We start from the raw sequence: 18,091 nt of genomic DNA, 5'->3' as shown, positions 1-18,091 counted from the left end.
TGCTTTATTTCCAAAACAAATAAACCAAACATGAAAGTTAAAATAATAAATTATTAAAAAGGTTAATAAATAAATACCACCATTATTATAAACAAAGATTTGTGCAATGACTGCATACTGAACATTAAACACATTGTAAACACAGAACAAGTCTATACCCTTGTAAGTAATGTGCACATTTCTTTGGTAAATAATGTACATAAGTACAAATAATTGCTCAATAAGGTTTACTCAATCAAAACACTTTAAATAAGAATTTGAAAGTGAAAATGTCCCCTCGAAGATTATCTCCTGACATGTAAGGAGGTCCAGACAGAGGGAGTGATAGAGGGATAGATGGAGAGAAAGTAAGGGAGATAGACAGAGAGATCGGGAGAGACAAAGAAAAATACATTTTGGTTCTGTTCACACTGGTACCAGCTTCTCACCTCTCTCCACACACTTTGGATGGATAGTTTTGCGAGGATTCATGAGCCTCATTTTGTGGTGGTGTCCCCGCATGCACTTGGTGGTGCTGTGCATAACGTGTGTGAGCGGACCAACGGCTTTGTATAGGGGACAGTGATTTATTCAGTTTTATGTAGCTTTAAATGGTATATCATCAGTGAGGTCCCTCCCTGGATTTATCTGAATCATTCACTCACTCACACACACACAACCTGTTTCTCTGATAGTAACGCTAATGTGTGTTCATGTTTGTGGTCTCTGTGAAAGTCCCTGGACTGAATGACTTTACTGATAAAATATCAGAGGCATGAACAGTGTCATAAAGTTCAACATGTTGAAATGAATGAAAGAAGAATCTGATCAGTAAGATGATTGAGCTTTTGGCCCAGGCCTTCTGCCAACTACGAGTATGCCTTGATGATTTTGGCCCACTCTCAAAATTCATTCTAACCATGAACCTTGCAACCAGAAAGGCCATTGGGAAAAAAAAAAAAAATACAGGATTATGTGAGTCTGTATCTGTGGATCTAAAAACAAATCACAACCAGGACTGAAACGGCATTGATTTCATAAGCTCATCATTAGCTGATCCCCATCCCCCACCTGAGCCATGATCCTGGAACTGGTGAGCTACAGCTTTGCACGATCTGCTTTTGCTGAAGGACCTTTTGCAGTGATTAAACTACCAACGTTCAGGTCCAAATGTGATCGTGTCTACAATATAACAAATTCATAATTCACCATATATGTCTTATATTATTAGTGTATTTGTGGGTATGTATTACATTAGGGGACATTTTTGAAAGGTTTTTGGCCATTATGTTTGTGGTGAGAAATTACAATTACAATTTTTATTTTTGTTTTATTTATCAAAGAAGGTCCCATTGAAATCCAGTAGCTCTCTCCAGGTCCCGTTGGAGACTTGCAGCAGGTTTACGTTATGTTAAAGTTTGTATAGAGGATTTTCCAAGGAACGAGAAATCCAGCGACTGTTTGTCCTTTTTCAAATGTTGCGCATGCGTGAAACCACCCCCCCCTCCCCCACAGCTCCCTACGTAGAAACGCCTCCTCCCTCCTCCTCCTTACGCCAGAAACAGGTTTTTTTTACAGCCGGTGCGCTGCACATGACTTGTAAACAACTAACTACAGTGTTGGTTAGGCAAGACGGAGAAGTGAGGAGCGGGTGGAGGGGGTGCGCGGACATTTCGTGCGCGGACAAGAAGTGAGGAGCAGCGGGAAGAGCGGAGCAGGAAGAGCGGAGCGGGGAGCGAGGAGAGGAGAGAGGAGAAGGGAGCGGTGCTCGGAGATTCCCTGCGCGGAGAAGTGAGGTGCAGGGAGAAGAGCGGAACGGGCAGCGGGGAGAGGAGCAGGAAGGGGTGCAGAGAAGGTTGCGCAGAGAAGGTTGCGCGGAGATTCCGTGCGAATGAACTAGTTACAACATGCAGCAGCAAGCGGACTCTTTCTTTGCCTTGAAAATTACGTTTTCAGACTTAGGATATCGCTTTCGTGTCCTGAAAAATGTTTGTCTAACTCTTGGAAATAAAGTACGTTTTCATAATAAGCAGAAGTTTCCTGTCCAGGAGTAATTTGGCGACCAGTGCGTCAGTCTTTAGACCCTTCGTCTGCTTCAGTTGCGTCATCGCTGGAATGAATCTACAAGAATCACCTTAGTTTGGCTTCGCTGCTTTTCCCCTTGTGTTCTTCTTTCAGCGACCTCAAAAAGGAACTTTCTTTTGCGTCTAACTGCTCCTGGATTCTTGTCGCCATTGCAACAAACTTTGTGCTAACTGCGAGGAAGATATAGGTCAAAAAAGCCGCTAAGAACTGTTGCGTTGGTGGAGTAAACAGCGTCTGTGCGTCTTGCGTCTGTGGACTGCGTGACAGGCGTATGTAAACCACGTAACGGCAGCGCACAGGCAAGTCAGTTACGCTAGAAACGTAGGGAGTTTGATTGACAGCCTATCAGCTAACAGATAACGAGGTAGTGTCGTTATCTATTGGCAAATGTTTAGCCCCACCATGTCCAGAGTTGATGAATTTTTATTCTCTTTTTTTTTGGTCATCATAATTACAAGGCTACTGCACCTCTATAATGCTATCATTGACAATTTGAAACAAAAAAATCCTCCATACAACCTTTAATGTTATTTTCTCATTCTTGGATTTAGACGTAGTGAAATCCACTGAGCCAGTTCATACAATGTACAATAATGAGCCTGTGTTTGCAGCTATTTAAAAACTCAAAGCTGTGCTCATAGCTTCAGTTGAAAAAAGACAGTTGCAACAAGTAAAAAAGATTTACCAGAATCTACCTGATAAATGTTTTTTTTATTATTGAAAGGTGGCAATAAACATTGGGGGTGCACTGATCCAGCTTTCTCAGTTCTCATACAAATTTCTTTACAACTTGAAGTACCTGCCAATATCATCCAGTGCATGCTACTGCAGAAATTAGCATTTATTTCTTTAAAGCCAAAATAAAATACCATAAAACTGATCCAAATGTGTTATATAGCTCTTATGTATCTCTTAAGTAACTACAGAACAACTTTGTTTAGATAAATGTTCAAACATTATGAGACTTTCTGGACTGGCTACATACAGTAAATAGTCTTATTACATCAATGTTTATGTCCAACCAGGATATCGGCTGCATTGATATTTTGAAAGCAATATCCGATCCAGCTTTTTTTGTCAATATAAGCACTGATAACTGATACTAGTACTAGATTGGTACATCCCCAATAAAAACAGATTTATGGTGTTTTATGGTCTACACAGTGCAGGAAATCATCACAACAAAGGCAACGTGGTGATACACAGACAGACTAGCTGAAAATGCATCTTATCTTATGTTATCTTATCTTTGCAAAAATAAAACATTATAATCACTTTTAAGGCATTACACAGGAAGTAAAAATCTGCAATAGATTAAGAACGAGGCGCTAGCTTCAGTTTGATTGGTCGTTTTGGTGCCAGAAGCCCCTGAATGTCCATCTCCAGTGGGATCTGCAAGAGAAGAGAAACACATGAAGAGAGAGTTTTACAGCACAGAGAGTGAACATTTTTTATGTAATGGCAGGGCACAGTTCGTGTTGGTCACCCTTTGGACTCACAAATGGTTAATTACATAATATGACCCTGTGATCCAATATTACCTATCAACATTGTAAATAGGGTTTAAGGAACTAGATTTTGATTTAGAATTATAAACATAGACCTAACTGTGTCCCCAGATAGAAGATAAACAATCCAAACATAGCTGTTAAGAATAACAAGTCTTATGCCGATTTGTAACTGCTGATCTCAGTTACAAAAACATTTAGGCTATTACGGCCAAGTTATTTATGTAATAATGGTGTTTTGGTTCTCAAAGTGATTATCCAATCAGAAGTAGAATGGGCCTCACATGAGTCTCTGATTTGTTTTGCCAGTTTCAATATTGAAATCCAGTTTAATCTAAAATGCCCCTCTCTGATCTGAATGGTCACTACCTAAACCCCAGCATCTGCAGTCAAGCATGAATCAGTGCTCGCGCAGCCTCTGCAGCTCAAGGAGGGAATTCTGAAGGTTCTGAGCTTTCACATGAGCCATGGACTGTCCATATGCTGAAAATGAGAAACACTTGGATGTGTCCTTTATCTGCAGGTTATAAAGGTTCTATACAAAACTGACTCTGGTGAGCCTTCAGTCATGATAGAATATTTTTACCTCATCAAAAACATACCTGAGGTTGTGTTTTGTTTCACTCACACATGTTTGAGAAATCCATTATTATTAGTCTGTCTACATCTGCAATGCTCTGTTCCACCTTGTGATGTTGTCATGTAGTGGTAGTTTCAAGTTAACAGCTACCTTTTTAGTTACTTTCATTTAGTTCAGTAAAGATTAGCAATCACAGGTCTGAAATTATCCAAAGGATTCCAGTGAAGGTGTAATGAGTTTAAAAACGCAGTGGAGCACTTCGTGTATTACCAAATGACAAGAAGGAACAAGGAGTGTTTTCTGCCTCAATATGCAGGGTTTGTGTAAAAAAAAAGAAAAACAAAACTCCAGCCATGTTTGTGATGAGGGAACAACTCTATAACATAAATCAGAAAATAGTGTAATATTTGCCCTTTAATGCACTGACAACCCAGGTTCAATTGTGATTGTAGTACATTTTCTTTTTTTTTACTGTAAGAGCACAGGTTACATACAGTTTCTTTAATAAACTTCGATTGCAATTTGTACTTTTTTCTGCATTTTGTAAAAGGTTGATTTCAATTATTTTAACTGAAAAAAAAAAATACAACAAATAAAATTTGTAATAGAAATTATATTATTGATGAAAATGTCTCTCATTTTTCAGTGTCTCTTGATATGTTGGTGTAGCCAGTCTTACCTCAGTTTCTTTACAGGTAATGAAAGTGTATTTCTGCAGGATCTGAGCAATGGCCAGTTTCATCAAGACCAAAGCAAAGCGCATTCCAATGCAGTTCCTGGGTCCAGAGCCAAACGGCATGTAAGTATATGGGTCCACCTTGTCTTTGTTTTCTTTGCTGAACCTAGACAGCCACACAAAAAGAACTCATTATCATACAATCATTACAATTTCTGCATTGTAAACATGCACATTGGTTCAGTTGGGTTTCTTAATTTTACTACTTTCAAACAAATGCATTCTTTTAAGATATATAAATATAACTCTGAGAAAACTGAGAAGGAATCACGCAGTGCTTTCAGCACTAAAACATTAATTAACAAGGATACATGTTTGTGGACAGGCTTAGAGTACCAGTGGGCCAAAAAGGGTTGTCTACACACTTCTCCAATACTTTACATAGATGTGAGTGTGGTCACCACTGAAACTCCATGAATTCAGATGAGTGCAATTGGATTAGCCAATCAGGGACAGCCATGGTCCATCCATATCAAAACAAACATGACAAGCATGTTTGTTTGGAAAAAAGAAAGGAAAAATATCACAGGGGACTGAAGGGACTGAAAAACATTGCTAATATCCACAGAATCAATGAGTGAAGCACTAAACTCCCAATCACATTGGAGAGAAATATGATTTAGTTCAAAATGTTCATGTTTTACATATGTTACTGAAAAAAACAGATGAAATAATCTGATTCTGTCTGAATCAAGCCCTGGCGGAGGGTGTGAGTCCTTCTGTATAAAAAATACAGCAATAGGAGTCTGGATTTGCCAGGCTACAAAATGGGCAGACACAGATCTGAAGAGCCTAAAGCCATTCACTTCATCCCTGTTGTACAAACTCATGGTGTATAGTGTAGTTAGAGTCTCTGCTCACCTCTCTGGTTTGAAGGCATCGGGGTCAGGCCATGTGTCTGGATCTCGGTGGATGGGCCATGTGGGCACCATTATCACCATATCTTTGGGGATGAGCAGGCCGTCAATCTCCACTGAGGCCTTGGTCACCCGCTCCAGCCGCGCCGCAATGGGGTACAGGCGCAGGGACTCATTCACCACACTGTCCAGGTACTCCATCTGCATCAGCTCCTGGTACCGCAATGGAGCCTACACAACACACAATATTATGTTAAGAGTTTACAGTGGTCCATACTTATTTCCCAGTTTCATTCCTTTGGCCATCATGGTAATGTAAAGAAAGCTAGCATGCTAACAGTGCCCCAGCATTCCACTGTACTTTACAATGACATTCTGTTGTCTAAAGGAAGAGTGTTTTTGATTATCATTGTGGTATCAGAACTGATACCGAGTATCAAGTCTATTCTTTAGGACTGAAATCAATTTTAAAATTTTAATGTGACAACACCAGAGCAGAGTAAATACAGTAATTGTTGCAAAATTATAGATTTTGTTAGGCTGGGTTTATATTGGGTTTATCTGGGAGGCCTCCCCTTACCCTTCAGCCCTGCTTTCACACACCTTGTTGGGGAAGGTGGAGTCGATCTCGGCCTGCAGTTTCTCCATCACCTCGGGGTTGGTGGCCAGGTTGTAGGCCAGGAAACTCAAGCTGCTGCTGGTGGTCTCATACCCGGCGAACAGGAAAATCATGGCCTGGGAAAGGATCTCGTGATCACTCAGCCCTGAACAAAGCACAATGTAAAGGTATTATAATACAGGGCACAGTAATAAATCACCTCAAATTATTCCAATTCAGATATCTGTATTTTGATTTAAAGCACTTATATTAAGCTATTTTTCAATTTATGTTATAATGTTGTTTTTTTATCACAAACATATCTGGAGTTGTGTTTTGTTTCATTCATGCCTGTTTAACACACAAGCCCTGCATATTTAGGCTGAGAACAGAAGCAGGCCCTGGAAATGCCAGTCTCTGTAGTGGTTCCCAAAGTGCGGGTCACAGTGGAGGGGGTGGGGGTTGCAAGATGATTTCCAGAAATTATATATATTTTTTTCAAATATATTAATACAATTAATATTATTTTACTTTTGGGATGTAACAGATTTATAATGTAATTTCAAGGACAAAACATTAAGTAATACACAAAATCTGCTATTTTCAAAGGATAGACAGAAAAATTTGACAAATTAAAACATATCTGATCATTTCATATTGTCAACAAAAAGCTTTTGTCACTTAAAGATTTACTCATAGTGGGAAGAGGAGTTGGAGGGCTGGAGTTCTAACTTTATTTACCATTGTTGTACAGGCTCAGCACTTGGAGACACAGACCCTCAAGACATTATGATAGATATATGATGAGAATACAGGAGAACAGGAGGGCATCTGACACACAGGGATCTCTTTATTGCTCCGTCAGACTGAAGCCAGACACGTCTTTAAAAGTGACGACCTTTTCAGGGGCAGGAGTGGTGAGGACAGCTTTGAGATAACAGCTCCCACTTGGAGAGACGGTGAAGAAGTGGCACTGTGGGTGTTCAGAGCAGTTTTTCTGACACGATTTTGCATCAGCGACAGAAGCCTTTTTAATGTCTGAACCAGGGAATGCCAAACCAGGGTACACCTCTCTCTTCCAATTGTTGTTCTGGAGACAGAAGCGAGCAGGCACTCCAGAGACGAGCCCTGTAGTGTTTGTGGAAGCTGAAGTTGTCTTTTCTCAAAGGAAACAATAGGTGTAGTGGGTGCACAGGCGTTGGACAGAGCACAGGGCCTGGCAGTGCTTTGGACTCACAGCTGGTTCCTTGGAGAGCTCAGTTGTGCCCTGTCTAAAGTCCTGGGGCCTCATTTATAAAAAACTGCGGAGGAGTTGTCGTAAGTTAGTGCGTACGCCGAGTAGCTACGACAGGCGTGCGCCACGCAAACTCCATATTTAGAAAACCCACCGCACGCACCAAACCACGCAATCTTTGCTTTATAAATCCCACCTGCAACTAGAATTTGTGCACGTAAACCCACGTCACGCCCTCTCCACACCTCCACCTCACCATAAAAGGAGCATGTAAAGTGACTCGTGAATGAGATTTCCCTAAACATGAGCCGATAATCAGTGGGTTTGACCGAGACACGCGGGACAGAGGGAGGAGGACGCTCCACGCAGCACCACGTGATCACGACAAAGACTTTATTAAACCTTGTTTAATAAATAAATACAAAACTAAAAGTGACAACAATGACTCATCTGTTCATTTAATCATATTTTATAATATTTAGGCAGCACATCTTTACAGTAAAGCCCATGTGTTTTTTCGCTGTTTCAAGAGTTTTATCGCTATATTTTTAAGTCTGTCTATGATGTGTGTGAGGACTGCCCCTGTATTTATGCACATACACGTAGATACGTGCACGCGCTGATCTGAAAATTATGAGCGCGTGCGAGAGATTCAGATGCCCTCCCCTGGAGAGCGAAAGGAGCGAGGGAGGGACACGAGGACACAGATTTAGCATGAAACACATCAGATACAGATGTTATTCTGCCAATGAAAGTCCACACGAAACATCCAAACTGCTGAACCTGTGAGTGTGGGTCTGGGTCTGTGAGTGTGGGTCTGGGTCTGTGAGTGTGGGTCTGGGTCGGGACGGGCACGGGCATTATTCTGTTCTTCATACAGTCAGAGAGCAGCTCTCATGTACAAGAGTTCCCCATTACACAAAAATGTAGGGAAGATTTTGGTTGGGGTCAGGTTCGGGCAGTAGGCTTCGTGTTGTCCGCAGACTCGGGTCACTCTGGCGCTCGGTGCGTAAAGACTGAAGTAAAAGTGTTAAAGTTGCGTTCATTAAATCAAAGCCTGGCTCCTGCTGCGTCCAAGGGAAGAGTTTTTCTCTCAGGTCGGGTCAATATTTCGTCCTCTGTGTTGGTCACAGTCTGTGTTCTATAGAAGTCTATGGTCGCGGTGTGGACTGTGGGACTCTGCGCTACACCGAGTCCGGGAACGTGGCTGCGCTCGTGCACGAATTTCAAATGTATAATATTGTGGAGAATAATGACTGGAATAAACAGACTTTCTCCTTGTTTTGGCCAACTAACCATTTAAATGCGCAAATCTGAAGGTAATTCTTCTATATACGTGGATTTTCTGATCAAACTCTTCCTCAAACTCTGTTCACTTCTGCTTCTCTCCACGAGTGTCGCTTTTTCCCCGTGTCTCCAGACTTTGCGTAGAACTTACAGGAGGTCCCGTGTTGGCGTAGAGTTAAGCAAACAGCCACGCCTTCGTCGAGTTTTATAAATACCGCGGTTGGCGTAGGAAGAGCGCACGCACGGATTTTTGCGTAAGCAAGATTTATAAATGAGGCCCCAGATCTTGAGCTAGTCTTGATCAGTACTACCTTAGCTGGTTCGATTTGACTTTCTGCACATGTTTTAGGTTGATAGAGGAACCTTCAGATATGATGTAGTTTGTCTCAATTTGTCTGTCCTTTGAAAATACCCTTTTTTGTGCATAATTTAATGTTTTGTCTTCCCAGTTACCTTAACAAAGTTGAAACCTTCTGAACTGCAGTAGCTAACCCGACTCTAGACATTTACAGCACCTTTGTCATTTTGTCAGTATGGAAAGTGTTTATGGAACTGTATTTGTGTTTTACCTTTATCCTTCTCGGGATCATTTGGCACGTGATGTTTCTGAGAGTCAATCATCAACTGCAGAAAGTCCACTCGATTCTAAAAGAAAGCACAGAAGTAGCAATTTCAATTCTCCACAAGTAGAAATAAAGATTTAAATGCACTGTAACAGAACCAGTTGATTTATTTTATACTGTTTGCTGTGGTGCAAGTTATTCCTCACTTACAACAGTGAGTTTCGAAGCACTTTTCACAACAACCATGCTAACAGAGCACTTCCTGATACTTGGATAATTTAAGGCTTTATAGATGGACTAGAATTAGATACAGACAGTACACAGTGGACTCGGGTACAGGGCCATTAAGATCAATATTACAGTTTATGAAGAACAAAATGGCAAATCTTAATATACAGCATGCATGTTATAGTTTAAAGAAAACATATGCTTGTGTCTGCCATATTGTTAATCTATGACACCTATGGATCATTATACTATAATTTGCACAATTTAAATCACAATATTCATCTAAAATTATTTCATAAAAGAAGGAGTGGGGGTGCATAAGAGTGCGGTCTGGCCATGGGGGGTGAGGGGGGATCAGGAGGCTGGGACAGACTGAGGCTCACTGCAGCCTGGGTAAAGTCTGTTAGACCCAATAGAAACAGGCTCTGGAAAACTCCTCATAAATGTTACTGGATCACATAGTCATATGTTTATAGGAAATAATTTCAGAAAGTATATCACTTACAATGATGGAGGAATTAGATTTTTTTTGTTGTCATTATCAGAGTAATAATATCCTAAAACAGTATAATATTTGTTCTTATGAGTGCTTGTGCCTGTTTATAGGATTTGTTCTTCCAAAAAAACATTTTCATTTAAGAAAAAGTTTTGTGAATGCCACAAATGTTTATAAGAAGGTCTTAAGTACAAATTTGTTCATAAGAACATTTCATGAATGAGGCCCAGCTTTAAAGATCCTATATTACACAAAATTGATTCTTGTGAGCTTTAAGCCATGTTATAATATTGTTACCTCATCAAAAACAGACCTGGAGTTGTGTTTTTTTTCATTCATACATGTTTGAGTAATCCTTATTATTATTCATTATTAGTCTGTCTAAATCTCCGAAGCTCAAAATGCTCTTTTCTACCCTGTGATGTTAGGATTAAGTGGTAGTTTTCAAGTTAACAACTACCTTTTAACGTTTGTGCAGTAGAGATTGGCAATTCCAGAGTTGAAATCATTCAAACGATTCTAATTAAGGTGTATGGTGTTGAAAAACGCAGGTGATTACTTCCTTCATTACCATGTGTTTTTATTTTGAGAGAAGAACCCAGTCTAAATATGCAGGGTATGAAACACGTGTGAATGAAACAAAAAAACAAAACAAAAAAAAAAACACAAAAAAAAAACTATCAGGAGTCTAAATATACAATTTTGCAGGTTCTGCCATGACTAGATAAATCAAATCTCAACAAACCTTCTGCTGGCTGGCCTCCCGGCCGGATTTGATCTTTTGGAGAGCCGCATAGAAGAAGTCCGTGACAGAAGTAGGGAAAAAGGAAAACTCTAACTTTTCAAATACTGGTCCGAGGAATGGGAAAAAGGCTGCAACAAATGGAACGAGTCAGCACATTCAACCAATCTATGACAATTACAGTTTCAATATAGTATATATATATATTATACAGTGGCTATGTTTGTAAATGGTAGTAATTTCAAATTTTCATATTCTCTTATAGCAGAAAAATTCCCAGTAAACAAATATGGCCAGTTAAAATTTTGAACACTTTAACAATAAATGCATTGTACCCAGTTTTTTCCCTCATGTATCTGTGCGAAATGTATTTGCCCCAGTACAGATATACTGTATAAGCAGCTCTTGAGGTCAAAAGAAGTATGTTGTGTGCTTTCTCCATCTAGTTAGAATGCTTTTGGTTGTTATTGTTAGATTTACAGTCACAGCAAAATGCTGCTCTGGTCTCTGAAAGTTGTGAAAAGTACTTCTAAACTAAGCAGTGAATAATTAGGATGCTCGTATTTAAAACAGTATAAATCAGGTACAGAGACTTTCACATTGTTTGTGGAGGTCTAAAACAGTATGATTTTCTGCAGTAATCTATATTTTGAAACCGTACTTAGACTTTGAAATTGCTTGGACACAGTAGCTCACACATCACAATATATAATAATAACGAGGAAAAATATAGATGGTAATAATAAATTCAAGATAAGAGACTAGTGTCAAACTGTCACAATTATATAAATGTATAAATCAGTCATTTGACTTTGTTTACTGTACCAACGGCCAGGAAGAGAGGGCTGAACAGGTCAAACTTAAGCATCTTCTTGATGTTGGTAACAAATGGGTCTGAAGGGTTGTTGAGAGAGTCAATGTCCACGCTGAAGGCAGTGCTGGTCACTACGTCCATGGCATAGGGCCCGAAGAACCTGACACACACATGCACATGTTAGAGCTGCAAGATGAAAATGCAATTAGAACATCGCAAATGTTTAAGGTTTTTTTTGGAGCTTTCTACCATGTTATAGTGTCAGTCGCTCATCAGAATCATGCCTGAAGAGGTTCTCTACCCTCTTTACAGTTAGCTGTAAGATTCTGCAATGCTCCACCCACAAGCCTACGTCAGCCATTCTCCCACAGGACAATTCTCAATAAATATAAAAAAACATGATAAAACTATACACAGCAACTTGACAAACCTGATGCAATGTCTCATTAGCGGGGAGTATGCTGATTGTGATAGTGTTGTGATAGTGCTCTGAAGGGGGAGTGACTTAACATGGGAAGCAAAGGAAGGGGAGGCAGAGCATCAGAAAAGGTAACATTTGGATCTAAATGTTATGTGTTAACAGTTAGAAGAAGTAAAACACCCTCATTAAACCCATCTGCCAGTATTCATTAATTTTAGTGCAACTCTGCAAAAAATTCAGATGGAAAGAATAGGAGCAGGAGCCCACCCTGACACACCCTCCTCTGCCTGGAGGTAGCCAGCGGCTGTTTGCCAATGAGCAACAAATTGTACATATGAAGTTCAAGAGAGATACCAGTCTTTTGCTATTTTCACTACTTATTTAGAATGTACTATTACCATTTCTATATGTTTTTTCTCTTTGTTATTATAATATATTGTGATGTGTGAACTACTGTGTCCAAGTAATTTCCCTTGTGGATCAATACAGTCCAAGATAAAGCAAAAAGCTATGAAAGGATTGTAGGACTTGTTCTTACTCTTTAAGCTCTATTGGCTCGTCCTTGTCAGCTTTCTTCTTCATGTTGTTGACGAGAGTGCCACAGTGGTGCTGCATGATGTCAAACATCTGCAGCAAAAGCACAGAGGACCAATCATAACAATGGTGGCAGTAGCAGCCCTCTGTTCATGCCTGACCAGCCAAAGCCACACTTTCTGACAAAAGTGGAACCATATCCTGTCTTCCCAATTTTCAATAGCTATTGACAGGTGGATTAACCAATCAGAGAAATGCATGGTCTGTTTGTGTTAAAACAAACATGAAAGCTTCTGTAGATCAACAACTGAAGCTTTATCGCAGCTAGTGATATATTTTGTTCTGAATGGTACGAGAATTTTGGAGAGGAGATGTCTTCTGCTTTTGAGAGACGTGAGACAAATTAGCAGCTATGGTTGGACCATCCCAAGTTAGGATGGTTGCTTGTCCGATTCCAGACCCTTCTAGATTTGTACAGAATGCAAAGGACTGGCTGCTCAGGCACCCGGTATTCATGTCAGCATCACTAGGATTACATGGGTGGGCTGAGTGACCACTAGGGGCTGTTATGTGAAAACTGGTGCTGAAAGTGCTGACCTCTTTGAGGCGCCCCGAGGTGAAGGATGGAGACAGGATACCGCGGATCCTCCTCCACTGGTCGTCCTCAGCGATGGACACAGCGTCATACATAGGCCCGTTCAGACGGAAGTTCTGATGGAGCACAGGCAGCATGTTAGCACTCATATAGACTGAGGAAGTCAGCCCCAGGATCCTCAGTGGTAAAGGGGGAAATGCACATCTTATCTGGCAACACAGGCGTCAGTCTAACTAGTCATCAACCTGCAGCTGTCTGGAAAAGTCTAGGGACATCCAGGCTTACAGCTAGAGGTGGCTGGATGATCACCAAAATGTTTTGAGAAAAATAACAAACTATCCAGTTGGCCTATTACTGTTGTATTAAGTATTGTTGTACCTGGATGGGTGAAAGATGAACTAGCTAGCAGGTCATCTGGACAGAGTCAGGAGCCCTTACCCTGCGGTTGGTGAACAGGGAGTAGCACTCTTTGACCAGGATGGTTTTCACCATGGCAGGGTCACACACGCACAGCACCGGCTGACGCCCATCAAAGATCCTGCAAAAAACAGACACAAGAAAACAGTTAGAGGAAGAGTCAGTAAACACACACAAGTGTAAGAGAAGGGCAGATCAATGCAGCTGACACGTTAACAGTTTTTTAATAAGGGTTAAAAATAATTCAGATAAATATAGATAGTAGAAAATAAATTATGTAAATGTTGATGTAGACAGCTGACTTACCCCCAGATTTTCCCATATTTTTTGAAGCATGCCATGTCAAAGTTCATGAACCCCTGTGAAACAAAACAAATGCAACACAATCTGTAACAATGTCATGAAAACATGTGGAGTTGTTCTTTTGGTCTCTCATGAAACTGCTTTGATATTACTGCAGCTTTGGTGGCATGGACCCTGAATCGCATTCAGCTGTTTCAATGATAATTGGACTTTCTTCACCTGTGAATAGCAGTAGTACCAAATAATGTGTGATATCTTCTTCACAATAGCCATGACTTTATAAATCAATACATTATTTAAAACTTCAATACATGTGCTCAAATGTGTCTGTTCCAGATTAAGAATAAAGACCATAATACCCTTGTAGCCTTGTCTGAAAAAGAACTAACTTTGTTACATATTTTCTGAATGATTTTGATGTTTTTTTTTATGAGTATCAATAATTTTTACACAAATACATTTGTGATCAGTTTTTAATTATGCATGTTTGAGTAATCCTACAGAATTGTCTCACCTTGTGATGCCATGTGTTACTCTGTCTTGTAAAAGTGCATGCATCTCCAAATTTAGTCTACTTTCAGTGCTCAAACTGACAAGATTCAAACAGAGGAGAGCACACAGAACAGCCCAAAATGTTACTCTTATAAGAGTACTGTTACTTCAGAATTTTTTGCAATGTAATGCCCAAGAAATGACTCAATTAATATTGCAAAATTTCAACTGGAAATTTTTTTTAGTTTTGATCAGAGGCTTCTTGAGTTCTGACGGGGTTCAGTAAGTCACTGCCTTCAATATCTGTTTAAATTGAGGAGCTAACTATAGTTAAACCAACACACTTAGATTAGTTTACAGTGTGTTACTGGTTAAGTCCATTGAACTACCCTGAGATGTCATATTTTGAATGATTCCTAATGGTGATCTCACACCTATTAGCACACTCTGGTTATTCCTATGTTCTTTCTGTTTTGGTTTGGGTGTGATGACGGAATTGTAGGTGGGTGGTAAATGGTATGTTAGACCAGTAGTTCAGTTCAGAGATGTATTTCCTTATATATATATAGGCTCTTTACCTCCTCCCTCAAACATAGACTGCATATATAAATGAACAGAGATAATCCTATAGCCGCCACGTTCCGAAAAGAAAGTGAGCATGGGCACAATTTTGATGTTGGTACATTCTTTTACATAGTGATTATTTTTGTTTGTCAGAATGTAATGATTCGCTTGTACTCACCTTTCTATATGCCAGCATTGTTCCGAAAAACGGCACAGGTTTTGGGCCAGGAATCCCCATTTTGTTGAAAACTCCATAGGGCCAGTAGAGATATCTGTGGAGTGTAACAAAAGGGACGCTGTTACATAATGACTATCACAAAAGCCCGGCGGTCCACACCTTTTTAAAGCCTTTTCTTCCATTATATCTTTGTTTACTGTCTATGTAACACAGGTCAGAGCAAGTTATGAATTTGAGACCCAACCTGTACCAATAGAAACAGATTTTTACAGTGTACAAGCCTGAGGAACATCTCAAAAGAAAATAAACGTAAAAGTGTTTTGTCAATGTTTATCTTACACAGGGATGGGAAGAATATTTTGAACTAAATGTATTTAGTTGCAGAACTAAACGTATTTAGTTGCAGAATACTGAATACCTGTATTAAAATGTATTTTGCTCTGTTACATGGGTCAATCAGAGTACTGTATTGTGAATACTTGGAATACTTTCACGCACAGTTGCATTAATTGTAGTGTAAAAACGCTTTGCATTTGCATCAGCTTTGCATTTGTTTTACCATTTGTTCTGCTTTTGGAGAAGGAAAAATGACAAAAGCATGTACAAAACGAGAAGAGTTTATTTTTTTGTACTGATTCTGTGCAGTTTGAAGACTAAATTGTGTGATTGAAGTACCACAATATACTCCACTGATTTTAAGAAAGTACTTGTTTTCTGAATACCATCAAATGCGATAGTGTACCAAAGTATTCCGAGTTACTTCCCAATACTGAATTTACCTAAACATGGCCTAACTGTGTCCTCAGATACAGGTAAACAAATCAAAAAGCAACTATTTTAAATACCGGTTTATTCTTAAACATTGGACATGATTGCCAAGTTGTTATAATTTCGTATTTTGGTTCTCAAGACAATTATCCAATCAGAAAGCACAATGAGCTCAACATTTAAACAGAAAATGAATGTAAATGGACCTAAAAGGAGCAACTCATGACTCAGTGTGGCCTCTGCACCTCAATGAGAGAATTCTGGAGTTTCTGAGCTGTCAAAAGTGTCATGAGAAAAACTTGCTTGTGCCCTGTTGTAACAGGTTTAGGCAGTTTATTTGTAGGCCTGTCAGTGACAGTCACAATAACAAATCTGAAGCGTGATATATTGCTACCATAAATAAACAGCAGAATGATACTCTTTAGTAGTCAGTTTGTATCTATAATGAATCATAGGAGTTATTAATTCAACTGTCAACAGTTCAAATCTCATCATAGTACAGAAATATAACCAAACGTTTCCCACTACTACAAAGTAAAAGTGCCAACGATAAATATTGACCCCCAAAATGATATCCCATCTGTCATGTATTGAATGATAAGTCAATGGGTTGGCACAATAACTTTAGCTTCTGTGTACATCTGATCAAAGACTTACTTAGTGTTTGATTTAATTGTTTATTAAACTTATTATGTTTTATTTTATGGGTATCAGACTGATTAGAATGTATGTAGACTGTAAGGAGTTAAATATTGACCAAATATAAACACATGAACAATAGAGTGATTATCGTGCCGGACCTATTCAGAGTGCAGGCTACATACAGTTCCAACATGATGCAATGATTGTAATAGCCTAATATGTAAACACCGAATACAAAGGGAGACAACACTCTCACTCCTTTAAAACAACTGTTTCATACGTTACTTAAAGTACAAATGTAGCCTGTGTGAGCTTAGATTTTATCTTTATTTCACCCTCCCCTGAAGTTTATAAAAAAAAAAAAGTCTTGACCCACATTTTTTAGGTTTAATCCAGGACAAAAGGGGGAAAAAAATGTGAAAACAGGACTTAACCGGAAATTCCCCAGTTTTTAACTCGGACTGAACTTGGACTAAAGAAACTGAACAAACACTAAATCTGAAAAGGTTCAGCCACGACTAAATAATAGGTAATAATAGGTGGTTTCAGATTCTAGGATGTCATTATGTCATACACTCTCTGACTCTATCTTTAATTAATTATACTGTTTTAATTAACAGTTTACATTCTTAGTTCATTATTTTACTATACATTTGGCTTTCGTGTCTTGTTATTGTGTGTGTGTATGTAGTTTGTGTATTATACAATAAAATGTGTATGAATTTGAGAAGACCCCAGGAAGAATAGCTACTCATATTTCAGTAGTTAATGGGGATTTTAATAAAGTAAACTAAACTAAAAACAACAGACAGATTTTTCTATTGATAACTTTGTACTTTCCATTGAAACACCCAAAAAGTAAATACACAAATGCTGAACCTGATCTTTTCTAATCGTGACTAAACCCAAGAACTTCATATTGGCCTATAGAATGTTGTCATGTCATCTGAATATTATCATCAGCTAGAACAGTGCACTCCTATTTGACCCTGTCTGAAGTATGTAGGCCACTTACATAACAAAGAGTGTGATGAGCGCTGCCAGGAGCGTCCAGGTCTCCGTGGAGAAGTTGAGGAGGTCCATGATGCCTGCTGACTTCGCTCCTGGTGCTGTCCCAGGGCAGTGGGCACACGTTCGGCACAGTCAGGGCGAACGCTCTCTGCTTTATAAATACAGGGCTGGAGCTGTTGCGTGAGGAGTAAAGTGTGCGAGGGGTGAGCCAATGGGAGCAGCCGGTACCCGGTTAAACAGTAACAAACAACAGGAGGAGGAGGGATGATGAATATGAGACATGTCTGGAAAAGGAAAAGGGTTCTAGGAAGACTTGTAAGACTGGGTCAGAGTTGGCTAGTAGCTTGGGTTTACTTAACACGTGACATCATAATATTGTGAAGTGCTGATCAAGATTTACAGGTACTACCGTGACCCACAGTATGACTTATAACACAGAACATATTGGACTGTAGCTCT

The 18,091-nt window shown here is 39.5% G+C and overlaps 1 protein-coding gene across 2 annotated transcripts; it reads right to left on the bottom strand.

The window, feature by feature from the left end:
- Positions 1-2,756: 2,756 nt before the first annotated feature.
- On the bottom strand, positions 2,757-17,794 carry LOC110158274 (cytochrome P450 3A40). Of its 2 annotated transcripts, XM_020922721.2 has the most exons (13): positions 17,637-17,794; positions 15,212-15,305; positions 13,981-14,033; positions 13,696-13,795; positions 13,260-13,373; positions 12,667-12,755; positions 11,719-11,867; positions 10,897-11,024; positions 9,434-9,509; positions 6,349-6,509; positions 5,750-5,976; positions 4,832-4,994; positions 2,757-3,456 (listed from the first exon to the last, which is right to left on the bottom strand). In XM_020922721.2, the coding sequence occupies exons 1-13, from the start codon at positions 17,702-17,704 to the stop codon at positions 3,379-3,381; spliced, it is 1,500 nt and encodes a 499-aa protein (XP_020778380.1). In that variant the 5' UTR covers positions 17,705-17,794; the 3' UTR covers positions 2,757-3,378. The 2 variants fall into 2 exon arrangements, with proteins under 2 accessions (XP_020778380.1, XP_055014023.1); XM_055158048.1 differs by lacking the exons at positions 15,212-15,305; positions 17,637-17,794 and adding an exon at positions 14,492-14,642.
- Between the last annotated feature and the right edge of the window lie 297 nt (positions 17,795-18,091).

This window comes from Boleophthalmus pectinirostris, unplaced genomic scaffold, assembly GCF_026225935.1.
Source record: "Boleophthalmus pectinirostris isolate CB_2022bp ecotype Guang Dong unplaced genomic scaffold, ASM2622593v1 HiC_scaffold_22, whole genome shotgun sequence".
NCBI lineage: Eukaryota > Metazoa > Chordata > Actinopteri > Gobiiformes > Gobiidae > Boleophthalmus > Boleophthalmus pectinirostris.
This window is presented reverse-complemented; position numbering and strand designations above follow the sequence as displayed.

Excerpts from the sequence above, each read along its gene's own strand:
- LOC110158274 (XM_020922721.2), bottom strand. The coding sequence starts at position 17,704 with ATGGACCTCCTCAACTTCTCCACGGAGACCTGGACGCTCCTGGCAGCG. Across the intron at positions 15,306-17,636 it reads CTCATCACACTCTTTGTTAT|ATATCTCTACTGGCCCTATG; the intron begins GTAAGTGGCCTA and ends TACACTCCACAG. Across the intron at positions 11,025-11,718 it reads CCCTCTCTTCCTGGCCGTTG|CCTTTTTCCCATTCCTCGGA; the intron begins GTACAGTAAACA and ends CATTTGTTGCAG.